At 40.8% G+C, this 25,892-nt stretch overlaps 1 protein-coding gene across 1 annotated transcript; it reads left to right on the top strand.

The window, feature by feature from the left end:
• The first annotated feature begins 264 nt into the window (after positions 1-264).
• ckap2l (cytoskeleton associated protein 2-like) lies at positions 265-25,892 on the top strand. Its single transcript, XM_028578163.1, has 9 exons — positions 265-435; positions 4,831-4,897; positions 4,985-5,039; positions 7,807-9,077; positions 11,462-11,657; positions 12,216-12,374; positions 13,601-13,661; positions 24,375-24,528; positions 25,333-25,892. Exons 1-9 carry the CDS (start codon positions 396-398, stop codon positions 25,640-25,642), a joined length of 2,313 nt encoding a protein of 770 aa, XP_028433964.1. The 5' UTR covers positions 265-395; the 3' UTR covers positions 25,643-25,892.

The following is a 25,892-nucleotide window of genomic DNA, read 5'->3' as shown; positions in this document are numbered from 1 at the left end:
TGTGTATATTTTTATGCTAATACTTTCATAACTTAAGTAACGTTTTGAATGCAGGATAGTATACTGTACTTTAAAATATCTGAGCCAATATATATTGAATGTCCAACATCCATGATCAGTGAGCACCCCTTCTTCTCTTCTACACGGGTTGTACTTGTTTACATTCTCTGCTCCAATCAGCGCAGAGTTTTGGGGCATGCATGCTACTTTTTTGAAATTTCAAATCGCCCAATCAGAGAAGAGGAGGCGTTCACCCCCGGCAATTTCAAACCCGGATGGGATGCGCGAGACGAGCTCAGTTGTTATTGACGTGTCGTAATCCACCACAAATCCAACGAGCCATTTTAATAACTAATCTGGACAAAGTCGAGAGAAGAAATTGAAGTCTGATAGATATGGAAGAAGCAGAGACCGTATCGATACTTTCCAGAAAAGGTTAGCGAGCTTGTTAAATTGCATAATGAGCTATCTTGCTAAGTTAGTGAGCGAGTACCCTGGGATAACCTAGCTAGCTAGCTAAGCTAATGGTAACGCTAACGCTAACCCATGATATCAGTTAGCTAGCAAGTGTTAACGTTACGTGTTAGTAGCAGCGAGGAAACATGTTCATGTCTCTCGTAATAAATTAGCTAACGCTGTGGTTAGTGATGGCAAAATGAAACTTCATGAAGCATTGGATTTTTCCAGCAAATTGGTTCACAATAGGGTTAATTTCTCGACGCTTCCTGCGCACACAAAACCACCTGTTGGTCAAAGAGTGTATAGCTTTATAGACCTTTTCACAGATGTAAACATAAACATTCTAAATGGACCCAAGTTGATTTCCTGTTGCAGTGTATGTAAATGTCATCAACTGACAGGATGTTAACAAGGGACCAGGCTGTTGCCTAGCAATGGAATTACATTGAAAAGGTCTATATATATATATATATATATACATACATACATACATACATACATAAATAATATATATCTATATATATATATATATATATATATATATGGCAGGAGGGTAATATTTACAGGACTGCAGTAACGTTAAAGATTAGTTTATTTAGAAATAATCATGTTTTTGTTACTGAAAATTGTCTGTTACTCAACTAATCAATTAATTAACTAATCATTTAAGCTCTAGTATGCAGTCCCTTTTCCAATTTAGATTTTCTGCATGAGTACACATGTATCACCAACCTGCAGCCAGATGGCAGCAAGTGTTTGTGTAATCGTCTACTCAGTTATTCAGTAACTTCAGAAGTCCCCTACATCAGCTAAATATCTTATTCTGGATGGTTGGTGAAAGTTAAGTGTCCGTTAAGGTGACTCAACAGGTCCTGTTACATTTGGATAAACATAATTTCCTCTATTCTGTTCGTCACAATTTGGCAGATTAGAAGCTTCTGACCCAATTTGCTGCATCCAATAAGTTGAACTGAACTGTAGTCAAATATTGGCTGTAATTAACATACATGTTGACATTAATGTTTGTTTCGTTAAAGGTGCTCCAAGTGATGTGAAGCGTTTTTTAGGCTACAACATTTTTTGTCACATACAGCAAACATCTCCTCACTTTCCGCTAGCTGCCTGTGCCCTGAACACACTGTAAAAAAAACACAGTCTCTATTGAGAATGAGGAGATATTGTCACAGCACAGCGCCCCGCCCCTAGAAATCCCCCTTCCACCATTTTGAGCTGAATGTGTTCATTGTTTGTGTTAGGGCCGGGACACATCAGGCCGATTATCGGCCGTGGGACAGTCTGGCGAGGTCAGTGATTCAAATCGGTTCGGTGTGTCCCGTGCTGTCGTCAGTCTGGGGGGCTGTCGGCGTTCATTTTGGCCGACCTGACATGTCCGGTCGGCGGCAGGGCCGTCGGGACTCACCCGGAAATGACGATCGGAATGAGGTGACTACAGTCTCTCAAAATTTGATGAAAATCTTTTAAACTGACCTTTGTTGAGCTGAAATGAGACAGATTCAGCAACTGCACGGCCTATTTCTCGCTTAAAATGTTTTCAGAAACACGTTTCAGTGAACTATTTTAGTACAATATGAGATCGTATTCTGAACGGCCGCCAAGACAGTCCAGGTCTGAATATCCGGAGAAAACAACCCCATGTGACGCGTTCGTCCAATCAGCTGCCGGTTTTCATTTCTTGGGCGACATTACAGATTAGCGCCGCCTGCTGTTATGGAGGCGTATTACGTCTCGTCTCCTCTCGTCTTTTTGATGTGTCCCGAGGCAGTTTTTTGGACCTCGGGGACGCGACTGATCATATCGACGGGGTTTTCTGCCAACGGTCGGCCGTCGGCTATATGTGTCTACACCATTAGTTGCTGAGGTCTTCGTTGCAATTCTGTTTTTCTAGATTCTAGATAACTCACTATTTTAGAATGTCTGGAACACACTGCTGTGTAAAAAACTGCTTCAGTTCCACACACGATTTTTGTGGAAAGCGTAGGAACCATGTGTTACAGTTTTTTCGTATCCCTACATGAAAAAAGCACAAAGGAGAGCATTTGTCCGATGTGACAATGAGACATCGGATTTCTTGAGTGGTTGCAATTAGAAAAAAAGGATTACTTTCGACCGCATATCCCAGTCGATGAGAGTGTGTTCTCTGCATTTTCATTTGGGTAAGTTCTCTTAAAATCTCTTTAAATGTGTTTGTGTTGTTGGCTCTTAAAGCCATGAAGTGCACCTAACGTTGTTGCCTAGCCTGCTAGCTAGCTAACTAAAGTGCTAAGCATAAGTTAATACACCCATGCTAATCATTTAACATAAGGCTGTTAGCTGGGTCGCTGTCTTTTGTGACATTTGTGTTTGTAAAGTTTAATGTCCGGTGGCATTTTCATCTCTTTTTATAAGCGTAAAGTTAGCAGAGATGTAGAAACGTGTGTTTATCAGTTGTAGCTGCAGGATGGGTAAAGCTGCTCCTGTTAACTTCACTAGCAACGTTAAATGAAAGCTAAAACATTTTTTAAATGTAAAAAGTATAATGTTCCATAACGTTACGTATTAGCATTCATAACGATAAACATTTTTTTCTTGTGTTTGCTGTCTTTTAACAGGGACTAAGGAACAAACGGAGGCGGTCACTGAGGATGGAAAAGCAAAAGACAAGCAGGGAGACAGAGGCCAAAGAGAGATGTTGAATATATTATTTGCTTAGAGATTGCCATTCAAAAAATAAATGCATTACATTAACTGGTTTGTCTGTCATTAAGTTTTTTGGTGTGTATATAATATAAACAGTTTTTTAATGTCTATTTTTCCATCAAATTATGACCTGGACATTTAGTAAACTTCTAATGGAATAATTATATATAATTAGTTAGGTATACAAGCTCTACAAAGACATTAACGAAACGTGTATCTTTATTATAACATTTATTCAAACATTACTATATACTGTACACAAGTATATTCAACACAAAGCGACGATCAGACTCAGCTGCAGATGATGTTGTTGCCTCAGGACTGCAGACAGAAGGAGAAAGCTTTATGTTAGCTAGTCCAGTAGTTATTCAACCTGTCCTGGTAAGATTAGAATTGTAACAAGTATATTTAAGCATACTGTAACATGAAGGTAACTGTAGTGGTGTAGTTTATTCATCATGGTCTTAACTGACAACTTGTAGTGGGTGTTTATCAATGGTGTTGTTATGACTTTTCATATGTTGGATGTAGCCTTGTAGCTTGTGTTTTTACAGTACTATTTAACCTTTCTCACTTGCAGTTTACTGCATATCATACTGCCTGTGGCAACCTCCATTAGCTGGTAGCATTTACCTTGTGGGTGCTGATCATATTTTGCACTGCATTTGTTTGAAAGCTAGAAGCTACTGGACAATTAGCTAGCTAATGTTACGTGTATGCAGTAAACTGCAAGCTAATGTAGCTACTGTAAGGTTGCCTAACTTCGCACGTTGCGGGCAAAGTTGCCGACAGAATATTCTCCTGCAAGCTGACTGATGCTGATTCACCTTCTCCATCTCAACAAAAAAAATTGAACAGCACTGTTCACAGTTCCACATCAATTTCGTCCAGTGTTTTGAAATGCAGCGCTCTTACATTGTTGCCCCTGGCAACCGATAGTGTAGGTACACCAAAATGGTGGACGGGCTCAGGCCATTGACATATGGCTCAGACACCGCCCAAATCGTGACGTGACAGCAAGCTACCATGACGTATGTCCTCATTCTCAATAGACAGCCCAGGCTCCACAAACTGCAACAAAAACACTGCGTCAACCTGCACAATGAACCATAACAAACAGTGTTTCAGCCAATAACCGACAAGAAGGAGCTAGTTGAGTCATGAATACGCATTGTGGAAGTAGCCCACGTGCTAACGCTGCTGCAGTGATGGCTCAACCAACTACTCCTTGTCGGTTATTGGCTGTAACACTGTTTGTTATGGTTCGTGGGGCAGGTTGGCACAGTTTGTTTTTGTTGCCGTTTGTGGAGCCTGATCTGTCTTCAGAGACCGCGTTTTTTTACAGTGTGTTCAGGGGACAGGCAGCTTGCGGATAGTGAGGAGATGTTTGCTGTATGTGACGAAAAATGCTGTAGCCTAAATAACGCGTCACATCACTTAGAGCACCTTTCACCTAAAGAGAGGTTCTAAATCTTTTGGTGCAGTAGAGTTCTGCATCTACACTGTAGATGTGTGCTCTGCAGACACATTGTAAAGTGATACATCAGTGGCTGGATATAAAGCCTAAATTATTTTTTGTTCAAAGACTAAGTAGGAGTCTTTATTATGGAATTTACAATTACATATATTGGAAAGTTACCAGTGCTGAATTCCTGTGTGATTTTTCTGTTGCAGAGTTGCGTAAGCAAAAGTTGATGGAATACTTGGCAGAAAAAGGAAAGCTGAAACTGCCCAACCCTAAGTAAGAACAATAACTCTCTGCATAACAACTCACAAACAACGTGTTCAATAAAATTGTTTACTAAGTTTACTCAATTTGACTACTCAGGCCATACCTCCGTGACGACTGCCAGGTTAAGAAGCATGTGACGTCTACACTAAAGGTGGGTCTTTCTTTTAAAAAGGTATGTGTTTGTGAGAGTGCATAGTTACCATCATGGGAATACCAGAACTAGGGGTGTTGAAATTAATCGATGCATCGAAATGCGGACCTAGACGATTCTGCAGCGATGCAGTGACAGACCAAAATCGATAATTGCCTACTGATTAGAGGTGTGAATCTTCACTGATCTCCAGATTCGATTTGATTACGATTATCAGGTCTTCGATTCAATATCTCGATCACAATGCTTCAAAATACATTTTTCTATTAAAGCCATATAGGATATTTGACTTGACAGACTTGCATTGTCAAGTGCAATGCCCAAGCTGCAATATGTAACTTCAGACTGGAATGATGAAGTGTTTGGGTTCATTTCTTTAAGGTAGCTACCACGAAGGTTTACCTATTTGGGATTAGTCATATACCACCCTACTTTTAACCAGCAAATCTATTGTGCTGTATTGGAATAACTGACCCCAGACAACTCTTTAACAAAAAAGGTACTGTTTACTGAACAATAACTTAAATGTATAAATAACATTTAGTCGTTAGATTGAATAACAAAAAAACATAACCCAAATCACACCCTTCAAATATGCTAACTGCAATATTTCTTCAAATGATATTACACACTAACTACCCCTTTACCCGTTTCTCTATCAGTTTCCACTTAAAACACTCCAGCTACACAAAATGATTCCTCCTTACAGCAGTTTCAATGTAAAACTTACTCAAACCCTATTAAACCACTGTGTTAACACAAACCTACGCACACAAACACGCAGAGAGGGAAAAAAAAAGTTGCGGGCTCATGTGGACGTGCATCAGCCAGCAGGACGTTATCTTCAGTGAAGCAAACGCACAGAAATCCGCTCAAACACAAAAACGAAAATCAGTCACCAGCTACGGCAAAGTCCTCTTCATCAGGGAAACAAGCTGTCGTCCTCTCCGGTCCAAAATCAGCGTCCTCCTAACCAGCAACTCTCCGGCCGTTAGCTCCAACTTTAGCTAGTCCGTTAGCTCCAACTTTAGCCAGGCACACTAGCACAACGTTTGCTCTAAACCACTGCTGTTAGACAGGAAAAGTTCCGTAGTGTAGCTACATCTCTTCAGCTTTGTTATTCCACTTAGATCGTTTCCAAGATAACTATTCTAGTGTCTCTTGATGTTTCTCAGTGTTTTCTTTCCTCTTCTCGATTTGCGATCCTCTCCACTCTCACGTGTCTCCGTTCAGCCGTTTTGCGTGCGTGTGTGTGTGTGTCTGTGTTTGTTTGTTTGTGTATCTGCCTGTCTCCGTCTGTCTGTGTGTGTTAATTTCAACACCTCTACTACTGATACTTTTTGATTTCCGGTCGCTGCGTTTTTTGTTTTTGCCTTTTCTCGGTCTGTTTTTTTAAGAGCAGATACAACAAAAAGGGGAGATCATATATATCTGACTGCTTGAATTTGTTGATGAAAACCATATGTAGCAATACAGTATATAATAATATTGAGGAGGTGACTTATCGTAATGCATCGGGATATTGAATCGATTTAAATCGTTGACAGGATAATGGTAATCAAATCATGAGACCAGTGAAGATTCACACCCCTAACCAGAACTCATAACAGTAAGACCAGGCCCCAAGTAAGTGCGTCAAGCTTCAAAGCAAATTTAAAGATAGTGGCCAAACTAGTGCTGTTGCGGTTTACTGCATTATTAGTCACGTCACTCCCCACGTAGTCAAGCTTGTCACCGCTGGTTTATTTTTCCTTCCCGTTCTTGCAAGCATGTAACTGTCAATAAACAGTGTCATGTCGTGAGACATCTTTCTGTGTTTCAATAACTAATGCATGCGGGTGGTGATGGCACAGTGGATATGACACATGCCTTTGATGTGGGATATCTGGGTTTGATTCCCACTGTGATACATCAACCAATGTGTCCCTGAGCAAGGCACTTAACCCCTAGTTGCTCCAGAAGCGTACAGCCTCTGATATATATATATAGCAATTGTAAGTCGCTTTGGATAAAAGCGTCCGCTAAATGACATGTAATGTAATGTAATGCATGCCTGCCAAATGCATTTAAGCGGAGCGGAGGGTCCAGAATTTTCACCCTCCTGCTTACAGAGCTGTTCATTTCCCCCCTGCTGCGTTGTATTTATCAGATGAATGGCGCCTGTTCTCCCTCAGTGCCCAGATCTCCTTGTTCAGTGGCCCGCAAGAAGTTGGCCAGGCACTTTCCGGCTTGTAGCCTACACCTTAAACCTGGGTCGGGTTCCGACATGATTTGAACTCATGGTGTGAACGGTACCAGAGCATGAGACAACGGCTGAGATTCAAATATCTTTTTTTATGGTGGTAACCCTGGCGGTTTGAATAAGTTGACAAAATGTGTGCAGTACAAAAAAAATCAATCTTGTGGCAGCCCTAGGCCAAACAGGGGAATTACAACTCCTGGTCCGTCATGTGATGCCCTCTGGCCAAAAAAGACTTTCCCCCATAGACTTATATGGCGAAAGAGATGTCTGAAAATCAGTGGATACATTTTTTTTTTTTTTGACTCGTTTCATTATCAGAATTCGGTCAGTTACACCAAAGAGTCATAATGCCGAAATCTGAATTCTTATTTGCACAGTTAAGAGAGTGTAAAAAAAACTAAGTGATACAAAAAAATGTCAGTCTTAACTTGGTGCTGAGTTGGCCTGATAATCAGACCAAATTGTCTTTTTTTTTTTTTTTTTGTCTCACTCATTTTTTTCCAATTTATGTTTTTGTTTTTACAGGTTGTTAAAGGAAAAGAGAACAAAGCTCCGGCTGACAGATTAAGATACAAAAGCACAACAATTCAAACTTTGGTTGCTCAATCCACAAAACACCCTGCCAGAGGAGCATTTGTTGTCCATAACAAATTAAATGTTAATGGCAGCATGCTGACTGCACGGCAGAATACTAATCGTCCATCTGCAACCAGTGGCACAGCACAGCCAAAGCTTAATCACAACCATGTGCTGACAAGAACGTACACCATTGTGTCCTCCAAATCCAACACGAATGCAGCCAGCCGTCTCACAAAAAAGCCAAACACAGGAGAACCATCTTCAGGCAGAGCCCCTTCGAATGCAGCTCGTTCAGCTCTAACTAAATCAAGCAACAGATTCAGCAGTGGCTCAAATGCTACCTGGTCGTGTTCAATGAAGACAGTCGGTGTCAGAATGAGTCTTGGCCCCATGGTCAAAACAAAAACAGGACTCACTCCTGCAGTGACTCAGCCAAGAAACAGTCAAAGTCAAAACTTAACACACACCTCTGCCACAGCAGCTGATACCACCACCGCCACCACTATGTCTGTTGCCAACAAGGTGAAATCCAGCACCTCGTCATCTGTTTCTGTTTCCCAGAGATCTGCCATGGCTCAGAGGAAAACATTACCTACCCCTGCTCTAAACAAACCTGAGAGAACAAGAGCTGGGATTAAAGTTCCAGATCAGAACAAGTCTAACCTTAAACCACTTTTGGGTAAACATTCTCAGCCATCTTGTAGGAGTCAGCTATCAAGTGAACTGAAATCAACGTCCATCTCCTCCAAGTGCACAGCCGCACCTGTAAAGCCAGAGGGGAAAGCAGGGATGTCAAAAACTAATAAATCAGCTAGTCAGCCCACAGACGGGTCCACAAAGCAGAGATCTGACGGGGCACGGCTTAAAAATGGCCCACCATGCAAAGTCGCCTCCCGAACGTCCTCGAGGCCAGCGAGCAGGTGCATTTCCAGAGCAATCACTGGGGTTGTGGGAGCTGCTGTGGCTGAGCTGGGAGGGAACACCAAGACATGTAAAGAGACCGGTGGTACGAAGGGACACAGTTCAGCAAACGCTCCTCCACCACAAACTGGTATAAAAAGAACAAGCGCTCCTGTGATCTCCCAGACAGTGCCACGGCCTGGCAGGACCATCAGCCATACTGGTCATGCCATAGACACAAAGACGTCAAAGGTCCCAGTCAGAGTTTTTCCCCAGACTGAGGTTAAGAAACTGACTGCCGCCCAAGAGGAAAGAATGTAAGTAGAACAGTACAACTACCTGTAAAAGTATAACATTAAACTATGCCATGGAACCATTGAATCATCACATTTCAAGCATCCACTGTAGTTGATCATTGGTTAAAGTTTGGCTTGTGACTTTTGAACTTGCCTGCTGCAGAAGAATGCAATACCTACGATCTTCCTATGTATGTGACTCACACAGTTTCCTATGGGGCTGGGTGATAATTCAATATTTTTTATTTGATTTCAACTTAATCATTTGTCAAATCATTGACATATGGCATGTTGTTGGTAAGTAGTGATGACTTTAGCCAGTTGTGCTAAAGCAATACAAGGGCATTTTTTTTATTGCTGAATTTTGCTTATACAGTATAAAAGGCAGGGTATTGGTTGACTTTGACTATATTGGTGCCAATATGATACCGGAGTGTCAGTAACTATATCAAACAATACTTTTTTGCAAGTTAAAGGATCATTAAGATGGTTTCTACAAAACCCATTTTTGTCATTTAACAAAACAAGCAAGGCAAAATAATGGATGTGGCCACACATCCATTAAGTGCTCTGTTAAAGTGTTCTGTAGAAAGATACAAGCTACTTTAATGATGCTGATGATGAATAATTTTATTTAGGTTAACATACATGAAATAAACTATTATTTCCCACAATTTGACACTGTAGCTAACCCAAAAAGGAATATGCTAAGCTAAGGCTTATTTTGCCCATCCTTTAATCCCCTTTGAATCACTCAGAAATCCAACAAAACTAAATGAAACTAAATACTTCAGGACTTTGTTTGAATACTCTGGGCATGTACAGGCTATGCTCTCTTGGTTTACCGCCACTCTGGTTGACAGTGAAATTAATCTGTGCGGGTAGTCTAGTTTCACTCACACACATAGATTACACCCACATAGATTCCTTTACACCCACGGGTGTTGTTACAGATGCCACTTTTAGATTTTATGAAAATGAATAATGGGATAAATGTTCTTAAAGGAGTTTCCGTTTTGCTTTTAACCCTTGTGTGGCCCTTCGGGTCCTTGTGACCCAAAGGACAAAACAAGGGTTAATACAGCACCTTAGTGCTTGTTTGTACAACATTTTGGCCAGCTTAAACTGTGTTTAAATGTGCTCTAGAAACAAACTTTCTTACTTACTTTACAAGAGACAGGGTTTACAGAGCAATTCTCAACAAAATAAACGGAAGTACATAACCCTTGTGTTGTCCTTTGGGTCCCGGTGACCCGAAGGACAACACAAGGATTAATATACCTCAGTTGGATGGCTTTATCAGTTTTATGTCAATCAATTTGTTTGTGTCCCAACCCAATATGAGTGAGTGATAATTCAGAAAAGATTATGGCGATAAAGATGCTCACACATTACACATACAATTAAAGATGCACCGATAGATCGGCTGGTGACCGGAATTGGACGGTTTTCATGTGCTCGGCCATGACCGGCAGGTCAGTCTGACATATGCCGATTTCATGCTGGTCATTGCTACATTTAACTGACAACATAAGTTATACGAGTCACAGTTCTCAAGGACGCACGCACGCACGCACGACAGCACAGTCTCTTTTTCCTTTCTCTCAACTTTTCCGCCGTGTGTCGCGCGTACCCGCTCGTGGTGTGAAGCGCGTGTCCGCGCTATTCTCGCACGTGTAGGGAACCTCGTGAATTAACTGCAACATGTCATCTGTTTGGAAATTCTTCAGCGCGTGTGCAGAAGATAACAAGTTTGCAATATGCAATACCTGCAAGGAAAAAGTAGGGCGTGGAGGGACGACACCAAAAACCAAAATCACATTTATTAGTTGGATATCGGATGTGAAAAGAAGGAAATGGTTCTAACATTTCACTTTAGATGTGTGTGAATTTCCCACACCAAGAGTAATTTATATAGTTCTATTTTATAGTGATCCATTATCTGGTCAAAGCATGTTCTGTGCAAAATGTTCTATTAAAGAAAAGATAGAAAATAAATATTTGTGTGTGGTTGGAAAAAAGTGGTTAGAAAAAATGAAATCGGAATCGGCTAAAATTGGTATCGGCAGGCCGAACTCAAAGAAAATCGGAATCGGCCTAGAAAGTTGTAATCGCTGCATCTCTGCGTACAAGATACAAGCAGCCTCAGGTCTGAAAACGTGCAATGGTTGGTGGAAAAAGGAAATGAAGGTTTGGTCTGTCCTTTTTTAATTATTAAGTAGAAACCAAAAGTTGTTCATCCAAAATAAAATGTTAAAGGTGTTAACCCCAGTTTGTCCTAGAACCTATGTCATTTCACTTCTTCTCCCCTTGTTTGCTGTGTCTCTCTCCTGTGCTGTCCAGTTAAGTAACAACTAAAATGTTGACTTTTAACTGTACCCTCTGCTCTACTGTTTGGTCTCAAGGAGAAAACTACAGGAATGGCGGGAAGCCAAGGGTATTTCCTACAAGCGTCCTCCAATGCCAGTGAAACCTCAGGTCAGGCGCACTGTGGCCGTACCCCAGCCTTTCTGGGGCACCATGAAGGAGGAAGACGACGCCCACTCTCTCATCTGTGCAGTGGACAGATCCTTGGCTGACTGTATCAAATTGGTTGAAGAGGTAAATGGTGTGGACTAGTGAATTACTTTCTCTTTGGGTTCCATGGTATTTTGATTATGATGTAATGAGCTCTAACCTCCCAGTGGATATTACATTTCATTAAAACTATCTGGGAGGATGGGAGTATCCATGGACATCAAATCTGTAATCTCAGAGAGTAAATCAAGAGAAATGAATTTCATTTGAATTAGGGCTGGGTGTCTACAAAAATAACTAGTTTGCCTGACCATGTTGGAAGGCATATGTTTAAAGACTTTTCCTGAAAGGCCTGGCCTGCCGTTATGCAGAGGGCTGAGATGTGATAATTGTTTAAATATCTAGACTTTACACAGTTTTTCCTTCATAGTGTTCCACTTGTTTGTGTAAATAATGAAAAAAGTTCTAAAAGAAGTTTAAACCCCAGCTTACTTTATTTTTTCTGCACACCTGGCCAATCATGGCATAAAATGGGTGCAATCATTTTTTTTCAGCCACCTCAATTTATCACTTTAGTTGTAGCATAGTGATGCCCTTTGTTTTAGTGTATGAGTTTAATGTGAGCCTACCTCGCACCCTCAGGGTTGCGCTCCAAACCAGGTGAAGGAGGTTCTCTCACGACTGCCAGCTGTGTCTCAGAAGTTTGCCAAATACTGGATCTGTCAGGCCCGCCTGATGGAACAAGAGGGCAACCTGGATGTCCTGCCCATGTTTGAAGAGGCTGTTGGTGTTGTGTTGGAGGTACGTCATCCATGATATTCAAACTTTGGAAATATTTTATGTGATACCTGCTGATATTAACTATAGTATTTGAGTATTAGCTTGTATGTCATTTGAATAAGAAGAAGAAATGCCAAAGATATACCTAATAAAATGTTATGTTTATGGTATTTAGAAACAGTGACGCCATTCCACAGTTTTTTTCCCTCTAGAGAGCACTGACAAGTGGAAAATGTCCTGCTCAGTTCATATATTACATTAGAGGGCTTTATTTAATTCACTAACTTCTACTTACTACATATAAGATGTATTAGGAAAAAAGTAATTGGGTCTTATCAGCACGTACTAAATAAAACTGCTGGTCATATAGAAAATCAGACTTTTTCTATGAAAACATTTGCTTTGTAATCATATGCGACACAGAATTCAACAAAAACATCCAATTTAGTGACCCTATTGAAATTACTGAGCAGCTTGAGCACCGATACTAGCATTTTGTTTGACTTCGCAATACCTAACAGCTCAGTCTTCATCATTAGTGACAGGCCAGAACAGCAGAAAATTTAGTTTGTGCTAAATGCTGTTCAGCTCTGATAGCCGATATGGTTTCCGTTTCAGTGTCTTATCTCGGCCGACCTTTTGCTTTCTATAAATGGTAGATATCCCAGGCAAACATGGCTGCTGCAGCTGGCTACAGCGATACACAATCATACTTCAATAATTAAGGGTGTTATAGGCATTGTGTCAAGTTAATTTTTATTTATTTTTATTTAAAAGGCACCATGTGCAGTTTAGGAGCAAGGTTACCTCCCCTTTCTCTGCTTTGCCCACCCAGAGAATTTGGCCCACCATGAGAGAGAGAGACATCATGGCTTTCAAACAAGCAAAGTGGCAGTTGGTCAAAATCCAGGAGGTTTTCATTGTTCTAATACAACAACATGTATTTTGCTTTATAATTAGTTTAGTTTGTGTTTGTCTTGTGTTGGACCCCAGGGACAATAGTCTTCACTATTGATGACTAATGGGGACTCTTAATAAACAATAAACACCTGGAAGCACCCACCATTTACCGTCAAATGCTCTGACCCCATACGTTCAGCATTTTAATGTCTGTGTAGAATAAATACAAATTTGAGTTTTAACATAGAACATGATTATTGATCAACCCTTCACTTGCATAGTCTATTATTCCGGACGGCTTGATTTTTTGTGTGTTGGTAAGTTTCTGTGCTTCTATTTTATTGTAGCCAGTGGACGAGCTGCGGACTGTGGTGTTTGAGATTCTGAAGAAGAAGGAGGAGATCCAAGGTAGTACTCGTTTTTCCACAGTACCGCAGGTACCGTAGGTATTGTAGATACCCGCGATGCAATACGCTTGTTAGCCACTGGCTTTACCGTACATCTATGGTAATGGCTTCTACAATTTCACATGGAACTCCCAAACCACAAGTTCTCTCTGCCGTTGTTTTTCACATAGAGCCCAACTTTAGCTACGATAGCTGACATCAGCATTAGCACTAGTTCCAGCAGCCTTGACATAATATTAAGTTAACTCTTACTAGTCCTGTTTTATGTGAAAAACCAACGGTAGAGTGAACAGTGTTTCCCACACATAGACTATTGTGTGGCGGTCCGCCTCACTATCAACACCGGCTGCCGCACATTGCGTTTCGTTATTAGGGCCCGAGCGCCGACAGCGGCGAAGGCCCTATTGAAACTGAAGGAATTATTATTATTTTTCTATTATTATTTTCCCGTCAAATGAATTGCCTTTTTGAGGGGCTTAACATATTCAAAAACTCACCAAATTTGGCGGCCGCATCAAGTCTGGTGAAAATTTACGTATTTTAAGGGTTTGGGGAATAGGCTCACAAAAATGGCTCGCTAGCGCCCCCTAGAAAGTTATGAAAATTGAGCCCCTGCAGTGCGTTTAACGTAGACTCACGAAATGTGGTACACATATGTAACATGTCAAGATAGACAAAAAACTTCATTAGAGCCATACCTAGGGCTGGGCGATATGGTTGAAAACTGTATCACGATATAAGTTTTTCATATCGGTCGATATCGATAATTATTGATATTTTTTATGACCTATTTAAAATAAGGACCAGGAGAAAAATATATTAAATTTAAACATTTTTATTTTAAACTTAACCCTGCTCTGATTATAATCCCCTCAGTTATAAAAGCAGAAATGTCAACACAACCATGGAAAACACTCAAATAATTCAAATGTAAACAGGTCTAAAATTACAATGAACACTTAACAATTATCTCTTAACATTAAGGTGCAAAATTAAAGAATAAGTAAGAAATGCTTAATAAAGTGTCATAAAATAGTGCAAAGTGTTAGCTAAATATAAGAAACCTGAGAAGGAACTATTTTCTGCAGGTTTAGTGCTAGGTTGGTAACCTGGCTTCTGGACAGTGCTCAGCATGTCTGCCTCCGTTATTTCTTTGTAGCGTTTAGTAAGGCGCTGATGCAGAGTACCTCTCCATGGTGCTCTGCTGCTTGTGCGGTGTAGCAGCTGCAGATGTTGTTGGACGTTGATGGCGAATACGGCTGTGCTCCAAAGTGTGAGCGCGGCTAAAGTGGTAAAACTAGTTTGTGGTCGTACCAGTGTTGGTGGGGACGACGGTCTGATTTACATTGGTCTGACTACGGTCAGACTTATAAAATCCCCAAAACTGCCATACTGACTTTTCCTGTTTTATACTGTCTATGGTTTTATCAACGATTTCCTCGCTCGCTGCGGCACTCACTTTCCACTCCACGTCGGTTCTGTTATTGAAGAACACGAGACAGCGATGTGGCGCAACCAAACATGATACTGTTACATGATTGGCTGTTAGAGTGTCACTCCCCACGTTGCTAGGTTGCCAGAGAGTGAGGGCCTTTGTTCATGCAACCAAACTTGATTCACAACCTATGGTTTCTTCTGATGAAGAAAAACAAGTTATCAAACGTTTTATCGACCGCATTTTCTATTGATATTGATTATGTGTCTATCGCGATACATATCGTTATCGTTTTATCGCCCAGCCCTAGCCATACCCTAAACCCAACAGGAAGTCCGCCATTTTGAATTAAATGTTCGAAATTAGTGCGATTTTGGCCATTTCCACGTCGTACTTTAACGAACTCCTCCTAGAGATTTCATCCGATCAACTTCAAACTCGGTCTGTGCCATCTTAAGCTGTTAAAGATGAAAAGTTGTTAAAAGAAAAACTTTTCGTCATAGGGCGTGGCCGTGGCAGGGCGGCCATTTTGTGCGTTTCGCCGCCGAAACAGGAAGTGGGTGTAACTCGAGTGTACGTTGTCCGATTACCTCTAAACTTTTCAGGATTCATAAGAGTCCAACCCTGAGGACAAATAAAGGCCGATATTTACTTAAAGTCATAGCGCCCCCTAGTGGCAACAGGAAGTAGGCCTAAAAGTCAAGGTGCTATACTTTAACAAACTCCTCCTAGAGATTTCATCCAATCAACTTCAAACTCAGTCTGTGCCATCTTAAGATGTTAAAGATGAAAAGTTGGCCATTTTGAGTGTTTAGCGATGAACAAAAAAGTTGTTGTAACTTGAGTGTATGTTGTCATATCTGCACGAAATTTCTCACAATTGACAAGGGTCCCGGCCTGAGGACACCTACAGGCCAAAATTGACTTTTGGTCATAGCGCCCCCCGCTGGCAACAGGAAATCTGCCTTATATGACAAACATCATCCGATTTGCATGAAACTCAGCATGTGTGGTCTACGTGTGATACTGAGCCGCCCCCTATAATATGGCCATGCCCACTTACTCTGGCCACGCCCCCTTTCATAACATTTGAACCATTTAAGGTAGAGTCTTGTGTGAGGTGTCATTGAACTCAGCAGAGACTTCCTTCTTTATTGGTGATGGTTTGGCCCGCCCCCTATGCATAAGCCACGCCCCCTTTCATAACATTTGAACCATTTAAGGTATACCCTTGTGTGAGGTATCATTGAACTCAGCAGAGACTTCCTTCTTCATTGGTGATGGTTTGGCCCGCCCCCTATGTTCAAGCCACGCCCCCTTTTATTACTAATGGCCCGATTGATGTATACACTTGTGTGAGGTATCATTGAACTCAGCAGAGACTTCCTTCTTCATTGGTGATGGTTTGGCCCGCCCCCTATGTTTAAGCCACGTCCCCTTTCATACATGCTGACCCATTTAAGGTAGAGTCTTGTGTGAGGTATCATTCATCTCAGCAGAGGCTTCATTTTTAATTGGTGATGGTTGGACCCGCCCCCTATGCTTTAGCCACGCCCCCTTTCACAGCTAATGAACCGTATTACGTAGACTCTTGTGTGAGGTATTGTTGAACTCGGCGGGGAGTTCCCTTTTCATTGGTGACAGTTTGTGGCGTCTGAGTGCCGCGCAAATGCACGGTCGCAAGGAGCGGCGTCCGCCGGTAACCCCAACGCGCGCAGAGGCGTGAGGGCCCGTCCATCGCTGCTCGCAGCTTTAATATATATTATTATCTTTATGGTATAAAAGTATTATCTTTTACTGTTTATAAGACTTATCTTTAACTTATATTTTACTTTTCGTATTAAATGAATATGTGTATACCATTGTCTCAGTACATTACTCATAATGTACATCATTAAGCAGTCACATCAACATTAAAGATTTTCATTTAGATATTTAGTCTTAATCATATCTCCAAGTTGTTGATACATTTAATCGTCATGGTTTCAAACCCCATCTCAGCACTAAAGTCAATCAAAACAAAACTAAATTTTCTTTAGAGTAGTTTTTAAATTTAAAAAAATCATGTGAACACCCTATTCATTAAAGACCCCATTTATTATTGCTACTATATCCTCTTTATTTGAGGCATGACAAGCTCATGACTCAAAAATGCAGCACATATAAATAATCTGTTCATTGGTTTAACCATTAACACTGTCCTGTGTTACACAGCAAAACCTGAATAAAAGCAACACAAAATTCAATAAATCATTTCTTTTAAAAGAAAACCCCGTCAACATCAATTAATTTAGTTTTAACCTATTTGTGATATAGCAAATCAAAATACAAACAAAGTCTTTAGTGCAGCTTTACTGAAAAAAAACTCACTAGAGTACAATATTAAATTAACTGTTTTTAGGCTGAAATGTCATATCAACCTGTATTGGTTTCAATATTTGTATTTCTAAAAATCATTATAAATTAAAGTTTTTAGGCCTATAGAACAAACCTAAGTACTTCTAATTTGACATCTATTTATCCAATTTGTTACCGGATATGGGAAACATATCACATTCTATAATTTATGACAAAAACTATATCAAAAATCATTGCTGAACCATTTACTGTACATGCACAACTCCTGTTTTTCTCTTATCTCTGAGTGTGTGTGTGTGTGTTGCTATGGCCTTGCTGCTCTGTAAGCTTAGTCTACAGTGAGGGTTAACCAATCACCTCACTGAGTGTCTCTATTACTCTCATTGTGGTTGTTAGCATGTCATCAGGAATTTGTGCCTTTTGCAGTGAGACACAATACGTTACCAGTTGGTCCTCACACAATGGTGTATCTGGTGGGTGCATCTCACCCAATTCCAATGTGTGGAGGGGCTGTGAACAAAATCTCAAAAAGGGTGAAAGGTTAAGTCGCTTGTGCGTGCACATTCTATACCTCAGTACAATAAGCAGAGCTTTTGTCAAATGTAGGCATGTTGCATTTTGAATGCAAACCACTATACTTGAGATTTTGGTAGGAATTGTCCATTTTGGAATTATTTCAGCGAGTAGGGCTTTGGCTCAATTGTATTTCCATCATACTAATCATACTTTTTTACACCTGGTTTTAACCATGTGTCAACTTTGCAAAATTTAGGAAAGAAAAAGCTGGATAGTTTTCTGTTAGGAAGAATGAGCTCTACTGCTTGTACTGAGAGATGAGATGGCAGAGGTCCAAATCAGATAGCATCAGAAACACCTACAACAGAGAAGAAGACATTTTTTTCCCCCATGTATATGAGAAAGGAACAGAGAATTGTTCTTTTACTGTTTGACCTGTATTCCCAGTTGTCCAAATAGAATGACCACTGAGCTTCAGTGTCAAATCCTTAGGTCTAATAATCAAGTTATGTGAGTGGAACCCCTTTAACTTTACCCTCAGTAGTAGGCATTTTCTTCTAGGTTTCAGAAGATAACATACTATAATGGTTTAACTGATTAGATTCTTTTTTCAGAACTTTCTAACCTATCAATTGTCCCTAATAGCAACAACAAAAACAGTGTATCAGTGCAAAGCATTTCTTCATTGCATGAAGCAAGTGTGTGTGTATTAGCACTACCTTACTCATCAGCTTTTGGACTCAGTCAAACAGAGGGACAAGTGTTGTTCTTTGTCTGAGGTGTTTTTTGCTTTTTCTTCGGGCAGTTACATACCCAATGTCCAAAGTCCTTGCAGTACGAACACTGGTCTGGTTTGTTGGGCTGATCATTTTGCCCACGGTACCCGCCTCGGCCTCTTCTGGCTCCACCACGTCCTTCGTGGGAGCTGCCTTTTTCGGGTCCGCACTCCATACTCGTTGGTCTTTCCTCCCAATATAATTCCGTGTCCTCTTCGTCCCTCCGTTTCTCCAACTTGTCTTTCTGATTTTTAGAGAAAGCTCAGAACATGGGCTTTGGTTAGGTTTTAGAACTGATAAGGATTGGTGTATGTGTGTTTTTGCATTCTTTCCCTGAAAACATTCTTTGTTTTTCCTGTACTCAGTAGCTTTAAATCCTCTTAATTCCTGTTTGAATATTTTCAATTTGCCCGAATTTAAAGGAAAACCCAAACATTTTCGACCGTATTATTGGCCGTATTTTCGCACCATGTCATCCACCACAATTCCCCTAAGGATGTGTGACCCGGATCTGCCCGATCCGTTACCCATTTTACTGGGAAGAAGTACTTCTATCCTACTTACAATCAGCACTGTAAGGCCAGGTTTCTATCTTATTTCGGAAAAACCCAAGCACAAAAAAACCTAACAGTTTCTGAAAAACTGTTTATTAGATTTACTTCAAAACCTAATTAGATTTGTCCCCCGAAAATCTATAAAGCAAAGTCACACCCGTGCGTGGATCAGTTTTATGGTGCCAAAACACTGCTGGAGTGATCACAATTATGTATCTACACAACCTTAAAAATACCACCAAAATCTATACAAACAACCCCAAACTGGTTATCCTATCTCACTGTCCAACGTCAGTAGCCTATTTGTTTCTGGAAGTTTTACTACAGCCAATTCAAATTACTCTGAATTTAATTTAAATTAGAGTGTGATCTTAACCTGGTGCGTGGAATTGCTTCCGTCTTAATAGATCAGTGTTGGGTCAGTAGAGCCCTCCGTGGTTTCTGATCCTCTCTCTCTGAATGCTTTTTGGGCGAGGTAGAAGCGACCACGGAGTCAACCACGGAGTCTCTTTTATCTTACTCCTGCACATGATCCCCATTCTCGTCACCATGTTTGTCGTGGAAGTTTCCTTTGCAGCAGGGGGGTTGAGGTTTCAGAGTTTAGTAAATTGAAACAAATAAGACAGACTGAGACTAAAACCAAGTTGGGGTTTTTGTATTTTATTAAAAACATATATTTGCAAATATAGGGGCAACATGATTTTACAAAAGGCCGCAGCCCAGTGTGGAGTCAGTTTCTCAAATGAGTGAACAGAACACTAGGCTTTTATGCATCTTCAGAGTGACAGCACACACGCACTTGGATTATTATGACGCTACAATTTTGACAGGCAATCTGATACACATGAAGACAATAAGAGAAATGCAAGAGACATCTTGGAGTCATCTCACCTCCTCCTCCCTGTATGACTTTCACCCCCCCCCCCGTTACATCTTAACTGGCATGGGAAAACATGAGATAGTTTTAGGGTGACCTTGTACCTTTATCGGTTTAGGCAAACTCACATTTCACACAATGCTCACATTATGATCCAGACTGGATGTCTCACAAAGTTAGAATCAAAATCTACATGTGGAAAATGAGATAGACTCTTTCAGCATTTGTGAGAGAATTAAAGTAGAAATAAAACATAAAAATATAAGGAATTATGCTTAAATGTAATTTTTCCCATTACAAGAGACAAACCAACAAAGAATTATCACCCAACACACTGCAGTTCATTACAATTCTATGGAGGGTTTTGACTTATTGATTTTGTTTCACAGCTTGCAGGTTTACTTTTTGGATCAATCTCACGGCTTTCTTCGGTGTAGTTGTAGTAGGAGAAGTAGACCAAAACAAAGCTAAAAGAAGATTGAATATTGGGCGTACATTTATCAGGCAGACACATAAATGAAAGCTAATGTTGCTCCGTAGATGTGTAAATAAGCCACTGTTTGCGAACACGTTGATGAGAGTGAACCGTTTTGCGCGCTGCTTTTGTGTGAACGCCTCATCTTGAGAAAGCTTCAACTCCGAGCGGCACAATGCCCGGTGTGGCTGAGGATGAGTTTTTCGATGGTTGCCTATCAAGAACGACGACGCAACTGGTCTGATCAAGGCGTCATCAATGAGAAAAGCAGTGCGGTGAGCCTCACCTTTTGCGTTCTGTCTGATCGCGGCCTTGAAGTTTAATTTAATTTTGTAGGGGTGGGAAGAGACACCCAGCTCACGAGACGAGACACGAGATTGGGTTTATGAGATCGAGACGAGATTTTAACACTATTTTACAGAAAACGTCAATGAAGATATAAGACTGGATAAATAGTCCTTTATTCAATCAAAAATCACAAAATGAAAAAAAAAATGACTGGCTTCTCTCCTGTATAACTAACAGTTACTGTTACTCATTCCATATGTATGGTGGAGAGATAGGAGTCTCTTCACTCAGAGAACCAAGGTTACAACTAAGGGTGTCACGATTTTAATTCGAAATCGACTGAAATTAAGTCACAATCTCCAACTTTGAATACAAAAAATGTAATCGTCGATGTGCCACGCCCCCATGTCACGTCCGGTCAGCTTACCAACTGGAAAAAAACATGTGTTGAAGTGCTGCGAGTCAGTCAACCTCATGTAACTTAGCTACAGCCAGTCAAAAGATAGCATGGCAACTGCAGATGCAGGAGACCCATCGACAGAACTTGAACCCCCTCCTCTCTCACCAAAGTGGAAGTATTTTGGATTTCCAGTGAGTTATGTTGACAACGTTCACATTGTCGACAAAAAAGCCACAGTTTGCAAGCTCTGCTATGTGCTTGTACTAGGGGTGGGCGATATATATTGTTAACGATAATATCGTCATTGTTGTGTTAACGATGTGCAAATTGACATTATCGAGTATTTAAATTACACTTCAAAACACGCATTGGAACGCTACACATTCACTAATGTCAACAAAGATGGCGGCGCACAATTGTGCAGCGGCTACTAGCTCTCCTGTCGGTGTATATTTATACAAGTACAGCCACACTGAAATAATCAATATAGGACTACGATACAACACAGCTGTTACGAGAGCCTCCCAGGCGGCTCATAGCATCCCGGAGGACACAGCCAGACCGGGCGCTGCAGGTTGTTGTCGGCGCTAGCACGCCGAGCTAGCTACCGGCAGGATGAGAAAATAACTACGGCAAGAGTCAGACCAGAGGCGGAGGACTGCATTTTTGAGCACAATGAATGGAGTACCAACAGCAGGATCGTTGCCCAGCACGGCTCACCTGACCTGGAGCCCTGTCGGTAATATACAGGCCATTTTATTTACTACGAAAACAGCACACTGCCGTCTACATAGCCCCCGATGCTAACGTTAGCACAAGTTTGGCTCACTGCTAACCATAGTGAACACACCGCAGCGCGATCACCTGGAGGGGACTTTAACAAGGTGTCCTTAAAGTCTGTACTCCCCAGCTTTTTCCAGCATGTAGATTGTGTTACTAGAGGGAAGAACACACTACATAATGTATACTCTAACATCAAGAAAGCAGAGAGAACTGCTCCTCTCCCTCACCTGGGCCAGTCAGGTCACACCCCACTATTTCTGATCCCAGCATAAGTCCCAGTCAGAAGGACTATACAGCCAAGTAGAAGGACTATCCGTACCTGGCCAGACTCTACCCTATCCCAGCTCCAGGACTGCTTCCAATAAGGACATGGTTGTGTGCAATATGTTAGACAACAGAGCCCTTTGTTCATTATTATGATTTCATCTCGCTTGTATGCTGCACAATTTACATTACAGCAGAGGTGAACAACTGAATGTGTACTCAGAGTTCAATGTTCCTACACTAGTTCAATTAGTATTAGTATAGTAGTAGTATTTTGTCTTTGAATTGTTTTTACTTACTTACTTACATTTTAAAGAAAATAAATAAGAACTGTTTTCATTCAACATTGTGCCCATTATTATCATCAGTGATTAAGTAACTCAGACTTTTAAAAACCCATTTTTAAAGGATATTGTCTATCGTCAAAATCGGAAAACATATCGAGATATTATTTTTTGTCTATATTGCCCACCCCTAGCGTGTACCATATTCTTCCACTGGCAGCACGACTAACATGGCAGCTGTATTCTCAGTAATGTGACTGTCTGGAAGAAACAGGTTCGCTTATAAATCACTAAAATATCAGTGACCGCACCGTTTGGTTTAGTTATCAATGCCGTTAGCATGGTAGCTAACACTTTTGTTACTTTATTTTTTGACAAATCGTTTCGGCTGTGCATTCTAACATGATGTCATTGTGCTAAGAGAGCACCGTTAGCTTTTACAACGGAGCCGCTTCACTAGCTACACTTGTTATATAATGTTTCATTACAGAGTTATTTGTTGATTTGTGTTTGTCGCCGTGTGCTCGTGGTGGAATATAATGTAAACAGAGAGCGGCGTGCCATAAATGCAATGCGCTGTGACGTAGGTCCTGGGCGATATGGAGAAAATCAAATATCGCGATATTTTTGACCAAATACCTCGGTATCGATACTGCAACGATATTGTAGTGTTGACTATTGGTGCTTTCACAAAATATTTACGCAATGAGATTTTTGATAAATAATCATCAGTAATGTGGATATAATGACCAAGTGGCTAAAGGCAAATAATAGAACAGTTACAACAGTCTGGTAAGTTCAGAAAAGACAACACTTATGCCATATTACAAAATTACGATATCCAAAATCCAAGACGATTTCAAAGCCCCATATCACGATATCGATATATTGCCCAGCTCTAGTAGGTCCCCTTCAAGGCCAGGCTAATGTTGGAAGTCCCTCTAGTGGACAGAACGTGTAAGAACAACCACAAGCTCATAGTGGCATTGACAATGCATAAGCCTGAATAGTGTAGTACATATTAATAACAGGCTGCATTTGAGCATTAAATCTTTAAATATTATTTGAATAATGGCATAGCAACCTGTGCTTTAAAATAAATAAATGTAAAAACTGACAATCAAATCGCCATGACCTTACCTAAAAGAGGATTTGGAGAATCGTGACACCCCTAGTTACAACATAACTAAGCATTTTCTGGCAGTAGTTGAGACCGTTGAGACCAAATGTTTTGTACTTGAATTTGTCATTGTACAGTAGACCGAGAGAAATAAAGCTTATTTTACTATTGTTTCATATTGATTACATTCTAAAGCACAAATAAATTACTATCAAACACTCAACAGATGATTTTGTGAAGCTCTTTTCTCCTCTGCATTTTATTCATTGCAGCACTAAACAAGGAAGTAGGCTTCTCTAGTATCGATTTATGACCATTATAGGACGAACACTGGGTTTTACAGGCAGCTTTTTTCTTTGAGTCAACTTTGGAAAACGAGCAGGGGATTTTTCAGTGCTAATTTCAAGGCTACTGCTCTGCACTTTTGTACTGATATTGTGAGACACTTTTTACCTTGACGAGAAATCTCGTCACGTTTAATCTCACGAGATCTCGTCACACCTCTAGAACTTTGTAATTTCAACAGTGGAATCTAAATAAAATGCTAATAAGGTTTACCAAATACTTGTTTTTGTCATCCGCAGAAAACAAGAAACAGGAGGACCAAATTCCAACAAGTGAAGGCACTCCAGAGAGCATCAACAACCCAATGATGACTCCTAAACCTGTCAGAGCTCTCATCTGTGGAGAGAAAGGAGACTCCTCTGTAGTCAAGTACAAGATCACGGCAACTCCTGGGTATGTTTGAGTCATTATTACAACTTCCAGCAACTATATACGTTTAATTTTTTGCCTGCTGGCCAGTTTGTTTTAAGTGTGTCTGCTTTGAATTATTTTACTTTTATAGCTTCTTAAAGGGCAACTATTATATAGCATTTTCAGGATTATACCTGCATTTTGTGTTTGTACTAGAACAATTTAAAGGAACACGCCGACTTATTGGGACTTTAGCTTATTCATTGTATCCCCCAGAGTTAGATAAGTCCATACATACCCTTCTCATCTCCGTGCGTGTTGTAACTCTGTCTGACGCCCCCCAGCGCTAGCTAAGCCTAGAACTGATCCTGGAGGTAACCGGTTCCAACTAGCCTACTGCTCCGAATAAGTGACAAAATAACGCCAACATGTTCCTGTTTACATGTTGTGATTTGTATAGTCACAGCGTGTACAAATAAAAAGGTAATATACACATAGCCGTCTTCTAACCGTATACAAACTGGGAACTATATTCTCAGAAAGGCGAAGCACTGCTACTTGGGTGGAGTGATTTGCTAGCAGCATCTGAAGCCCTGTGGTGAGGAGCAGAGAGTTCGCCTGGAGTTGGCTCAGAGTTGGAGGAATAGAGTCAACAATTATTAGATAGTAAAAGCATAGTGACCTCGTTATTTGTACACCCTGTGACTATACAAAATCACAACATGTAAACAAGAACATGTTGGCGTTATTTTGCCACTTATTTGGAGCAGTAGGCTAGTTGGATTTATGCATTGTCAAAGATTTTTTTTTCTTATTGTTTGTTCTTATTTTCTTGCTTTTCCTCAGTGGCCCGCCAAGCCAACAGACAGAACCGGTGCGGGTCAACGGCCAGGAGGTTCGCTTCTTTACACCAGTCAGACGCTCCGTGCGAATCGAGAGATCCTCACTCAGATACCCCGCGTCCCTCCAGGACCACGACCTCTGTGTGGCCTCCTACGATGACCTGATCTCTGAGGAGGATGACCAGAGAACTGAAGAGCGGAAGCATGAGGAAACCAGCCTGTCTGCTAACAACACACCCATGTACGTCTACAGACAGAACGAAGCACTTCAAGACAAAGTGTTCGTCCAGCTCGTCTACGATGAAGGCGTTTAGCTGTCTGTGCTGACATCATCCCCACCAGTTTGTAGTTGAGACCAAATTTAGATGTGCAGCATTCACTGTTCACATGGCAGGGAGGACGAAGTCAAATGTATGTGCATACTTTGGTTGGCGTTTAAGATCTCACCCTGTTCACTAAAAAAGGTGAATTTTATTATTGTAAAGGTAGAACCTGATATATGATGAATTAAGTTTAATAAGTAGTTCTCACACTTGGTCATAAAAAAAGTTTCTGGGTTTATCA

Source organism: Perca flavescens, chromosome 5, assembly GCF_004354835.1.
Source record: "Perca flavescens isolate YP-PL-M2 chromosome 5, PFLA_1.0, whole genome shotgun sequence".
NCBI classification, from domain to species: Eukaryota; Metazoa; Chordata; class Actinopteri; order Perciformes; family Percidae; genus Perca; species Perca flavescens.
This window is presented reverse-complemented; position numbering and strand designations above follow the sequence as displayed.